A 12,500-nucleotide genomic window follows, 5' to 3' on the forward strand; every position below is an offset into this window, starting at 1 on the left:
AAAGGTCCATGAGGTCAGAAGGATCACAGGTGTTTAAGTGGTCTAATGAATAAGGATAACATGTCAAAAGGTTAGAAGGTTCGTAAAGAACAGGGTGAGAGAAATATAGGTGTTTAGGGGCAATGAGGGAGGGAAAGAATTAATATGGAAGTGAATGGGTCAATGTTTGAGTGGGTCAAAGATTAATCTGCCAGATGATATGTAGAAGAAGGATGATAGGTCTATAAGAGAAAACAAATATTTGTAGTGTTTGAGTGGTCTAATGAACAACATTAAGGATAGGTAATACAGACAAAAGGTTCATAAAGATGAGGGTGGGAGAAATAGAGGTGTTTATGATTTTTGAAAAAGACAAGGGGGTAAATGACATTAGATAGGGATTTCCCATGTTAAACGGAGGTGTCCCAGAAGCAACATTATTACACTACTTACGTGAGACATTGATTTGTTTTGATCATGACGTCATTTGTTTCATTATATGCAATGTCTGCTTTTCATTCAATTGGATTTCTATGATGAGACAAAAATTAAAATAAATGTTGAGTTTTGAGAAGAAGTTTTTTCATGAGAGAACTTGTTTTCAAGTGTATTCGAGCATTCTTGTTTATATTTGGAATAGTGTTTAGAAGATATGAAACCAGGTGTTGGTTTAATTAACGCTTAAGGTGACTGGTCCAGCATCAGGTAAGCCGCAGGTGCGCTCTCTCGATGCTCCACATTGTTGATATTCCTCTCCCTGCATCAAATGAGTAGTTTAAGCACATATTCACACCATTCTTTAGTTACCTTTAACCCTACATCGGTTCTACCATCCACCTTTACCTTTCTACCTACCACAGCATACAGGCCAGGAATGGCTGACGTGTGACGTCACAATCGTAAATGCATGACGTCAAGACAGACTCCTCATCCTTCCTCATCCTCATTAATATTTACGAGCAACGGTACGCGCCCTGAGGGCGGGTCTTCAATTGGGAGGCGCGATTTATTTTAACATCCGTTAAATATCACACGCAAATCATCAAAATCTAAACAGTATTTTTAGAATTTCAATTAAAAAAACCACATCACTGTGATTTGATGATTTGCGTGTGATATGATTTAACGGATGTTTATATTAATCGTTTAAAATAAAAAAAGCCTTCAATTTCTGATATTTTGCCTTTTCAGTTGGGCCTCCCAATTGAAGCCCCGCCCGTGGGGCGGGTACTGCTGCTAGACGTTGCTAGTGAGATACCCATGCTACGCACGGGTAGGAGGCCATAAGCAAACAGGCAATGCAGATATTGCGAATGCTAAAGCATGAAACCAATAAATTCCACATTCCTTTAGCACCTTCAGTCGCACGTCAGACATGGACAGCAAGTTCGTGAAGGACTTCCATGAAAAACGTACCCGTTCGCAAACAAACGGGTACGTTCACGTATAGAAACATCGATCGTGGGTCCATGGCGAATCTGCATATGGCGATCCGCGAAGTTCACGTTCAGAAAGTAGAAACCATCACGGCATGTCGTCATTCACTTGAACTCGATATCTCTTTTTTAATTCCAAACAACACAACTCCAATCACAAATTAATCACAAAATAAAGTTTTAACAACATTGTTGATGTTTCCTTCATTGTAAAAACTACCAAGTCAACAGTTTAAAGGATTTTGAGCCGATAGCTGTTACGGCCTTGGCAAGATCGATGGAGACAGCGATCTGTTAGCGTATACACCGCCCAAATAGCTATGTGGATTTCTCTCATGTAGAGATTAAATGTCGTTTGAACTTTGGCCGAGGTCATTATTTACTTTTAATGATGTTTATATACGAATGATGTTTAATGATGTTTATATTGGTTTTGGGTCGTCCTTTCCGCATATCTCGTGGGATTGTAAGTTGGAGAGACGGCCGTGATGGCGGGGAGCGAGGGGGCTGGAATTCTCTCAAGCAGGGATTCAACCCGTGTCCTTAAAAAAGGTCTTTGTCCGAGGCCACCGAGTTCGATCGGTGCAGGCATGCAGCGATCGGTGCAGCTGTTTGTGCGGCACCTGGGAAAACAACATTGTCACAATGAAAACATCGTCACAATGAACGTTATGCGAATGCGAATGTTATGCGGGAGTCCAAACCTAAGAATTCTGGAGACTAAAGCTGAAATTGAGAAAACTAAATAGCCTATTTTACTCCTGGAGATCCCAGGATTATCCACCCAAAATATCGTTGTGATCGGTTCAGCAGTTTTTACGGTACCATCGAACGGACGGACGGACAGACAGACGGACGGACAGACAGACAGACGGACGGACATTTGGTGAATTATAGTAAGATCATTTACAGTACAATACTCGAAACGGCAGGAAAGGCAACAAATGGAACGTACACCGGTACACGTATCACCTATTTCACAATCCTCATGAACCAAACGGAAGATTGTGGATTAATAACATGGAAAAAAAAGAAGAAATAACTCATAAACAAACTACAACGACACTCTTTGACGTCGTGACGTCGCCCGATATGCCTCCACCCACATTATTACATCATTACAATATCTGTACGTTTGATTAAAATCCATTCAGCTGTTCTCAAGTTATCACATTTTACCTGACTTGACCTCTGACCTTTTGACCCCAAATTCTAATAAGTTAACCTTTACATCGTAATAATACCTGTACCACATTTGGTCAGAATCCCATCACTGATTCACAAGTTATCGCGTAAACGAAAACCTATCACGGCCGGACAACCTGAAAACATGACTCTGGCACCGGGTCGGTGGAGGCAAAAAAACATGGACGTCCACATATCACGTGACATATGTTAAAAGTTCATGTATTGGCGGAATCAGAATAGCGCCTGAGCAGGGTCAGGATGACGCGCTGTGGGCGGGGTCAAGATGGCGCGTTATGGGCGGGCTCAGGATGACGCGTTATGGGCGGGCTCAAGATGACGCGTTATGGGCGGGCTCAGGATGACGCGTTATGGGCGGGCTCAAGATGACGCGTTATGGGCGGGCTCAAGATGACGCGGTATGGGCGGAGTCAGGATGACGCGCTGACGAACATACGGCGTATTCAATATTCATCGATTCAGTTCATTTTAAGCTTGCGAAGAGCGCAGTGAGGTTACCTGTACGAAGCGTTAGTCCAAATGGCTGGACGTTATACTGACCAAAGGTAGTCGAACTTGGTGTAGGACGAGATCCATCCTTCACCTGTAGGCCGGCGTTGCCCTCCCACGGAAAGTTCGCCATGGGGTCCGTGCGGCCTCGTCTGCTGTGTGTACAGATGATGTGTGTGTACACATTGGTTGCACTCTCAGCACTCCCTTTTCTGGTGAGTGGCGGAGATCCGAGGGACCAGGTTAAGGTGTCAAACCCGGTGCCTCGACGTGAATTGATCCGTTGGACTTTTCATTGTGTTGGTGGTGGTGGTGGTGGTGGTGGTGGTGTTGGTGGTGTTGGTGTTGGTGTTGGTGACGGTGACGACCCAGATTGGTGTAAAAAGGACTTTTAAAGGTCACTAGGCCTATGAAGTCACATTACAGGCCCAACTTGTTCTCCGCCTTCATTCCCCAACAACCACACTTTCTTGTTGCCTTCATCCTCCAACAACCACACTTTCTAGTTACCTTCATCCCCCAACAACCACACTTTCTTGTTGCCTTCATCCCCCAACAACCACACTTTCTTGTTGCCTTCATCCCCCAACAACCACACTTTCTTGTTGCCTTCATCCCCCAACAACCACACTTTCTTGTTGCCTTCATCCCCCAACAACCACACTTTCTTGTTGCCTTCATCCCCCAACAACCACTTTATTGTTGCCTTCATCCCCCAACGACCACACTTTCTTGTTGCCTTCATCCCCCAACGACCACACTTTCTTGTTGCCTTCATCCCCCAACAACCACACTTTCTTGTTACCTTCATCCCCCAACAACCACACTTTCTTGTTGCCTTCATCCCCCAACAACCACTTTATTGTTGCCTTCATCCCCCAACGACCACACTTTCTTGTTGCCTTCATCCCCCAACGACCACACTTTCTTGTTGCCTTCATCCCCCAACAACCACACTTTCTTGTTACCTTCATCCCCCAACAACCACACTTTCTTGTTGCCTTCATCCCCCAACAACCACACTTTCTTGTTGCCTTCATCCCCCAACAACCACTTTATTGTTGCCTTTATCCCCCAACAGCCACACTTTCTTGTTGCCTTCATCCCCCAACAACCACTTTATTGTTGCCTTCCTCCCCCAACAACCACACTTTCTTGTTGCCTTCATCCCCCAACAACCACACTTTCTTGTTGCCTTCATCCCCCAACAACCACTTTATTGTTGCCTTTATCCCCCAACAGCCACACTTTCTTGTTGCCTTCATCCCCCAACAACCACTTTCTTGTTGCCTTCCTCCCCCAACAACCACACTTTATTGTTGCCTTCATCCCCCAACAACCACACTTTATTGTTGCCTTCATCCCCCAACAACCACACTTTCTTGTTGCCTTCATCCCCCAACAACCACACTTTCTTGTTGCCTTCATCCCCCAACAACCACACTTTCTTGTTGCCTTCATCCCCCAACAACCACACTTTCTTGTTGCCTTCATCCCCCAACAACCACACTTTCTTGTTGCCTTCATCCCCCAACAACCACACTTTCTTGTTGCCTTCATCCCCCAACAACCACACTTTCTTGTTGCCTTCATCCCCCAACAACCACACTTTCTTGTTGCCTTCATCCCCCAACAACCACACTTTACTGTTGCCTTCATCCCCCAACAACCACACTTTATTGTTGCCTTCATCCCCCAACAACCACACTTTATTGTTGCCTTCATCCTCCAACAGCCACACTTTATTGTTGCCTTCATCCCCCAACAGCCACACTTTATTGTTGCCTTCATCCTCCAACAACCACACTTTATTGTTGCCTTCATCCTCCAACAACCACACTTTATTGTTGGCTTCATCCCCCAACAACAACACTTTATTGTTGCCTTCATCCCCCAACAGCCACACTTTATTGTTGCCTTCATCCTCCAACAACCACACTTTATTGTTGTCTTCATCCTCCAACAACCACACTTTATTGTTGCCTTCATCCTCCAACAACCACACTTTATTGTTGCCTTCATCCTCCAACAACCACACTTTATTGTTGCCTTCATCCCCCAACAACCACACTTTATTGTTGCCTTCATCCCCCAACAGCCACACTTTATTGTTGCGTTCATCCTCCAACAACCACACTTTATTGTTGCCTTCATCCTCCAACAACCACACTTTATTGTTGCCTTCATCCTCCAACAACCACACTTTATTGTTGCCTTCATCCTCCAACAACCACACTTTATTGTTGCCTTCATCCCCCAACAACCACACTTTATTGTTGCCTTCATCCCCCAACAGCCACACTTTATTGTTGCCTTCATCCTCCAACAACCACACTTTATTGTTGCCTTCATCCTCCAACAACCACACTTTATTGTTGCCTTCATCCTCCAACAACCACACTTTATTGTTGCCTTCATCCCCCAACAACCACACTTTATTGTTGCCTTCATCCCCCAACAACCACACTTTATTGTTGCCTTCATCCCCCAACAACCACTTTCTTGTTGCCTTCATCCCCCAACAACAACACTTTATTGTTGCCTTCATCCCCCAACAACCACACTTTATTGTTGCCTTCATCCCCCAACAGCCACACTTTATTGTTGCGTTCATCCTCCAACAACCACACTTTATTGTTGCCTTCATCCTCCAACAACCACACTTTATTGTTGCCTTCATCCTCCAACAACCACACTTTATTGTTGCCTTCATCCCCCAACAGCCACACTTTATTGTTGCCTTCATCCCCCAACAGCCACACTTTATTGTTGCCTTCATCCCCCAACATCCACACTTTATTGTTGCCTTCATCCCCCAACAGCCACACTTTATTGTTGCCTTCATCCCCCAACAGCCACACTTTATTGTTGCCTTCATCCTCCAACAGCCACACTTTATTGTTGCCTTCATCCTCCAACAGCCACACTTTATTGTTGCCTTCATCCCCCAACAGCCACACTTTATTGTTGCCTTCATCCTCCAACAGCCACACTTTATTGTTGCCTTCATCCCCCAACAGCCACACTTTATTGTTGCCTTCATCCTCCAACAGCCACACTGTATCCTGTATCCTTTTTATTTTAAGTTCTAGATCCGTTATCCGTTCTTGCTGTTCCCGTTGTCTGGATTCACCATCCCAAAGATGGAATGCAAGCCAGTCTACCGTTAGATTCTGTCTCTTCCTGGCTTTCAATCTTTGTTCCAATCTTTCCAATCGACTTCGCTCAAATGTACCATCTCTTGGAAACTCCTCATCATGTCCCTTTGTCCACAAATACCAATTCTCGACCTGCCTTATAGCTTCGGCACCATAACGGTCGAACATATGATGTGTACAAGTACCTTTTTGTGGAATCTCTGGTTGTCCTTGCGTGTTCTTGCAGGTTCCATTTCCCATTCTGCCTTTTATCAAAGTAGCGTTGGATGTGTTGTAGTTTGTTCCTCTAAAGCAGGGGCGGGCAACCTTTTCAGAGTGAGGGCCAGATGAGACTTTTGGAAGGAGATCGCGGGCCGGAGTGAAAAACGAAATCTCAGAATTACTATATTTTGTTTACATGAATAGATTGTACAAAAATTGCATTGAACACTCTACAAATCAATGAGACTGCTGGTGCTGTTTGCCATGAAGAAGTATTTCCATGTCTGGCTCGATGGTTGAGGTAGACAACAGAAGAATGTCATTGAGGTGGCGGTCCGAGAGTTGTGAGCGAAGGTGAGACTTCGTGTACTTCATTTTCGAGAAGAGCTGTTCACAGCAGTAGGTGCTGCCGAACATGGCCACAATGCGTTGGACATGGGCAATGTATTTTTGAAAATTGTTAGAAGGGAGAATGGTGTCGCGGAAGAAGGACAATGGAGAAGAGGTGCGGAACTTCGCCTTCATTTCATCGTTGCACTGCAGCTCCACCAACTCCATCTGTAAGGAGGCAGGGGCGTCTTCCACGGGGAAGTCAAAGGGAGCAGTGAAAAGCTTGAAGTCCGCAGCCAGCACCCTGACTCCTGCAAAACGGGAAGCAAATTCCTCACGTAGAGAGTTGACGACACTAACGCAAGTGCCCAGGTCCACATCGTCAGGGGCACATGCAGCAAGGCGAGGAAAATGCACAAACTGACCAGAAGCCAATTGAGCCTCCCACAAGCGCAGTTTAACCTCGAAGGCAGTGATGTGCGCGTACATGTCTGTCACGAGAATGTCTTTGCCTTGCAGCTTTATGTTGAGGGTGTTCAGGTGCGCCGTGATGTCCGTGAGCAGGGCCAGGCGAGCTAGCCACCGCGGATCAGAGAATTGATCAGCGTGGGGAAGGTTCTTCTGACGTAGAAAGGTGGCAATCTCCTGCTGTAGGTCGCACACCCGAGACAGCATGGCCCCACGACTCAGCCAGCGTACCTCACAGAAGTAGAGCAGGTCGTTGTAGTGCACGTTCACCTCGTCCATCAGTGCCTGGAACTGACGATGGTTAAGGCTGCGGGAGAGGATGGAGTTGACGACCTTCACCGGAGTGAAAACAGACATGACACCAACGAGGTTGGCAGACTTAGCGCACAGGGACTCTTGGTGGATGATGCAGTGCATCTTGTTAATGGGCTGAGTGTATCCGGCGGCTGCACAGTGACGCACTAGCAGCGAAGCGGCGCCCTTCTTCTCACCAACCATCGCCGGGGCACCGTCGGTCGTCACACACACAAGACGGGAGAGGTCCAGGGAGTGCTGATCAACACACAGAAGCACGGCGTCGCAGATGTCTTTCCCAGTGGTGGTGTCGCGCAGCGGGACAAGCTGGAGGAATTCCTCACACACTTGAAAGTCAGCGGTGACGCCACGGATGAAAACGGACAGCTGGGCCGTGTCCTTTGTGTCGGTGCTCTCATCCAGAGCGAGGGAAAAGGCGACGAAATTTGAGCTGCGTGTTTTGAGTGAGTCGTGCACGTTTTCCGACATATCCTCGATGCGGCGACGAACGGTGCGGGACGAAAGGCTCACGTTCTCAAAGGCGGAACGCTGCTCTGGACAGACGGAGTCCACTACAGCGAGGAGGCATTCCTTGATGAAGTCCCCATCCGCGAATGGCTTCATTCGGCGAGCAAGGATGCGGGAGACTTCATAACTGGCGCGCGTCACCTTTTCGGCCTCAGTATTCTGCTTGCGGAAGAGTGAAGTTTGTTTCTCCAAGTTGCCTGATAGTCTAACCATGGCGTCCTTCCTTTCGGTGGCAGACACCGACGCGAAGTTTGACGAGCGGTGCTCTGTCTCCCAGTGGCGGCGCACGTTGTACTCTTTTAGGACAGCCAAAGTCTTCAAGCATATGAGGCACTGGGCCTGTCCAAAGCGCTCGATGAAGAAGTACTTCTCCCACTCAGGGTTGAAGATCCGACGCTCGAGGTTCACTTTCCTCTTCTTAACACGCTGGGTCGCAGACATGATGAGCTGAAAAGGAAGAAAATTAGGTATATCAGCAATAATAATAATATAATAATTCATTTATTTTGTATAGCGCTTTTCCAGAAGCCCAAAGGCGCTTTGACAGAGTGGAAAACATAATGCATAACAATACATGAAAACAACAATTGCAAAAAGACAAGAATCAAGAAAACAAACAGCAGCGATATACGGCATATATATAAGACAAGAATCAAAAAGACAAGACAAGAATCAATCGGGAAATATTTAAAGCAAAAGGAGGGAGAAGGAGAAGAGATAGTCAGGGGTTAAATGCTGTGGGTTGAATGTTGAATGCAGCGTTGAACAGGTGGGTCTTTAGTGATGTTTTGAATGTGGTGAGTGAGGAGGAGTCTCTGATGGTGTGAGGTAGTGAGTTCCAGAGGGTGGGAGCAGCGATGGAGAAGGCCCTGTCCCCCCAGGATCTGAATTTGGTCCGGATGGAGGGGGTCAGGAGGTTGGTACCAGCAGAGCGGAGGTTGCGGGTGGGAGTGTGTCTGGAGAGGAGGTCAGCCAGGTAGGATGGGGCCAGGTTATGGAGGGCTTTGTATGTCAAGAGGAGGATTTTGTACTGGATTCTCTGGGGGATGGGGAGCCAGTGAAGCTTGTAAAGGACGGGGGTGATGTGGTCACGGGTCCGGGAATGAGTGAGTAGACGGGCAGCGGAGTTCTGAATGTATTGGAGTTTATTGGTGATTTTTGAGGGTGAACCATAGAGGAGGCTATTGCAGTAGTCCAGACGGGAGGTGATGAAGGCGTGGATGAGGGTTTCTGCAGCCGTGGAGGAGAGGGATGAGCGGAGACGGGCAATGTTTTTCAGGTGAAAGAAGGCTGACTTTGTGATCTGTTTAGTGTATTTGTCGAAGGAAAGGGTTTGGTCAAAGATGACGCCAAGATTCCGGATGTGAGGGGAGGTGGATACTGGGATACCGTCGATGTTGAGGGCAAAGTTATGGGTGGATTTTGTGAGCGTTTTTGGGCCAATGATGATTATTTCAGATTTATCACAGTTAAGCTTGAGGAAGTTGATTTGAAGCCAGGATTTTATTTCAGTGATGCAGTTTGTCAGGATAGAGTGGGTGTCGGTGGAGACGGACTTGGTGGAGATGAAAAGCTGGATGTCATCGGCGAAGCAGTGGAATTGGAGACCATGACGGCGGATTAAGTGACCGAGCGGGGACAGGTAAAGGATGAAGAGGAGGGGGGCAAGAACTGAACCTTGGGGGACACCTTGGGGGAGGGGAGCAGTGGGGGATTTGCAGTTATTGATGGAGATGAACTGGCATCTGTCAGAGAGGTATGATTTAATCCAAGAGAGGGCAGTGCCGGTGACGTTAAAGGTGGATTCAAGTCGGGTGAGGAGGATAGTGTGATCGATGGTGTCAAAGGCAGCGCTGAGGTCGAGGAGGACGAGAATGTTGAGGTTGCCAGCGTCAGAGGAGAGGAGAAGGTCGTTGGTGATTTTGAGGAGAGCAGTTTCAGTACTGTGGTTGGAGCGGAATCCGGATTGGAATGTTTCATACAAGTTATTGGCAGAGAGATGATGTTTGAGTTGAGTGGCTACAGCGCGTTCCAAAACTTTTGACAGAAAGGGTAGGTTGGAGATGGGTCTGAAGTTGTTTAGGGTGTCAGGGTTTAGACCAGGTTTTTTTAGAATGGGGGTAACAGCAGCAATTTTGAGGGAAGGTGGGACGATGCCTGTAGACAGGGAGGAGTTTATTGTTGCAATGATAAGTGGAGAGAGAGCAGGGAGGGAGGCTTTGACAAAGCTGGAGGGGATGGGGTCAAGAGTGCAGGGGCAGTTTTCATTCCTATGAGGAGTTCAGAGAGGTCAGTAGGAGAGATTGGGGAGAACCGAGACAGGGGATGGCAGGACAAGGGGGGGCAGGTGGTTGGAGGGGGAGCGGGTGCGGCGGTGGTCAAGCTGTTGTAGATGTTGTCAATTTTGCGTTGGAAGAAAGAGAGGAAGGAGATGCAGTTGTCTACTGTGAATGACTGGGTGGTGGTGTTCAGGGGGCGGAGGAGTTTGTTTATTGTCGAGAAGAGTGCTTTTGGGTTTCCGGAGCCAGAGTGGATAATTTGAGAGTAGTAGGCAGAGCGGGCGCGGGAGAGGGCATCTTTGTAGTGTTGTATGTGGTCCTTGTAGGCTTGGGAGTGAACTGTGAGACCCGTTTTATTGCGGAGTCTTTCAAGTTGGCGAGCACGAGTTTTCATCAGGTGGAGTTCAGGGGTAAACCAGGGAGCAGAATGGGTGAAAGAAACTGTTTTGGTTTTTACAGGCGCAAGCTGGTCAAGGCAGGAGGAGAGAGTGTGGTTGTAGTAGTCAGTGAGGTCGGAAGGGGTGTGGAGGTCAATGAAGGGAGAAGTGGACATTTTTTCAGAGAGGGTGGATGAGAATGAGGTAGGTGAAAGAGCGTTTAGCTTACGGAAGTTGATTGTGCGATAATGCCTTGGTGTTGGGGCGGGGATGTTGATGGTCAGAGTGATGGCTAAGTGGTCAGAGAGGGTGAGGTCGGAGCCATAGAGATGGTGCAAATTTAATCCAGTGGAGCAGACAAGGTCCAAAATGTGACCACGGATATGGGTAGGAAAGTCGACATGTTGAGTGAGGTTAAAGCAGGTGAGTAAATCAGTGAAGTCAGTGGTTATTGTGGAGTCAGTGGAGTCCATGTGGATATTGAAATCACCAAGGAGGAGGATTGAGGGGGAGAGGGAACATAGCTGGGTCAGAAAGTAGGAGAAGTCAGACAGGAATGATGGGTGTGGTTTGGGAGGGCGGTAGACGACAGCCATGACTGACTGCGTGTGACCAGAGAGTTTTAAAGCCAGGTGTTCAAATGATGGAGCAGATGAGATGGAGATGAGGTTGGTCTTGATGTCTTGACGGTGGATAACGGCAATTCCACCACCTCGGCCCTCCGAGCGTGGTTTATTGACGTAGGAATATCCATTGGGTGTGGTGAGGTTGAGTGTGTAGTAGTCCAGAGGTTGTTGCCAGGTTTCGGTGAGACAGAGAAAGTCCAGTTTGTTATCCAGGATGTATTCGTTCAGGATGAGGCATTTATTGTTGAGGGACCGGGTGTTGAACAGGGTGAGCTTGATGTTGTTTTGAACAGCAGGGATGAATTCAGGTGATTTAGCCAGGGTTCGTAGGCAAGAGGTGCGATCGTGTGGGTTGCTGTGACCAGGTGCGCTGGGACGAAGAGTGAGTGCGCTGAGCCGACCAGAGGACGGGGATGGAGTGACCTGATTGCAAATAAACAAACTTGCGACCGGAGCCACGGTGAATGTACCTGGGTCGTCGGAGGAGTCCATTTGATTTGATGGCAGAGATGCATGATGGGGTGGATTGGCGGTCTGCTTGCTGATAGGCGGTCTTTTCAAATCAGCCGGCATGTGATACGGACGTCCTTCCGATTCAGTCAGCTTGCGACAAACGTTGGTGTCTGGGACATAACAAGCAATGAATAAATGATGTAACAGCAAGCAATCTGGGGCACAAAAAATCTCGGAAGACGAATTGTACAGATGAATGTATTTATTTTGCGCGCACGTGGCCAACGCTGAATATGACACAGTTTCACCGTAAAACTGAAATACAGGAAATGAATCAGTCTGCATACTTTTTTTTTTAAAGAGTTCGTTTTCCTTTTAAACAAAAGTTCGTCAATTTCGTTTTCCTTTTAAACAAAAGTTCGTCAATTTCTTTTTTCTTTTACAAACAGAAAGTTCGTTATATATATTTTTTCTTTACAAATAGAAAGTTCGTTATATTTTTATTTTTACAAATAAAAAGGGAGAATAAAATTATTTAAACGCAGCAAATGAAAGATAATAACATGTTCTAACAAACAAAACAAAGCAAATTGAAAGAAAGTGAAAATTGAAATAGGTTTAGAGAACTCTGCGTCGCTTACCTCTTTGTTGCAAGTTATTTGTCCCAGACACCAAC

At 46.9% G+C, this 12,500-nt stretch overlaps 1 protein-coding gene and 1 long non-coding RNA gene across 13 annotated transcripts in view; one reads left to right on the forward strand and one right to left on the reverse strand.

Moving 5' to 3' along the window:
- Window positions 1–1,519: 1,519 nt before the first annotated feature.
- Window positions 1,520–2,872, reverse strand: LOC137422557 (uncharacterized). The gene is made up of 2 exons (XR_010983514.2): window positions 2,738–2,872; window positions 1,520–2,038 (listed from the first exon to the last, which is right to left on the reverse strand). It is a non-coding gene; the product is annotated as an uncharacterized LOC137422557 (long non-coding RNA).
- A 99-nt stretch (window positions 2,873–2,971) lies between these two features.
- LOC137421208 (signal peptide peptidase-like 2B) overlaps window positions 2,972–12,500 on the forward strand; it is a 142,223-nt gene continuing 132,694 nt past the window's right edge. For 8 of the 12 annotated variants that reach the window (XR_013622386.1, XR_013622387.1, XR_013622382.1 and 5 more), the window contains exon 1: window positions 2,972–3,325. Coding sequence is in view for 5 of the 12 variants with exons in the window: in XM_068107029.2 (XP_067963130.2) it covers window positions 3,242–3,325 (84 nt within the window). In the remaining 7 variants the exon portion in view is untranslated. The remainder of the gene's footprint in view (window positions 3,326–12,500) is intronic. The other 4 variants (XR_013622384.1, XR_013622385.1, XM_068107027.2 and 1 more) reach the window with 1 other exon arrangement.

Source organism: Myxine glutinosa, chromosome 2, assembly GCF_964187855.1.
Source record: "Myxine glutinosa chromosome 2, kmMyxGlut1.1, whole genome shotgun sequence".
Taxonomy (NCBI): Eukaryota; Metazoa; Chordata; class Myxini; order Myxiniformes; family Myxinidae; genus Myxine; species Myxine glutinosa.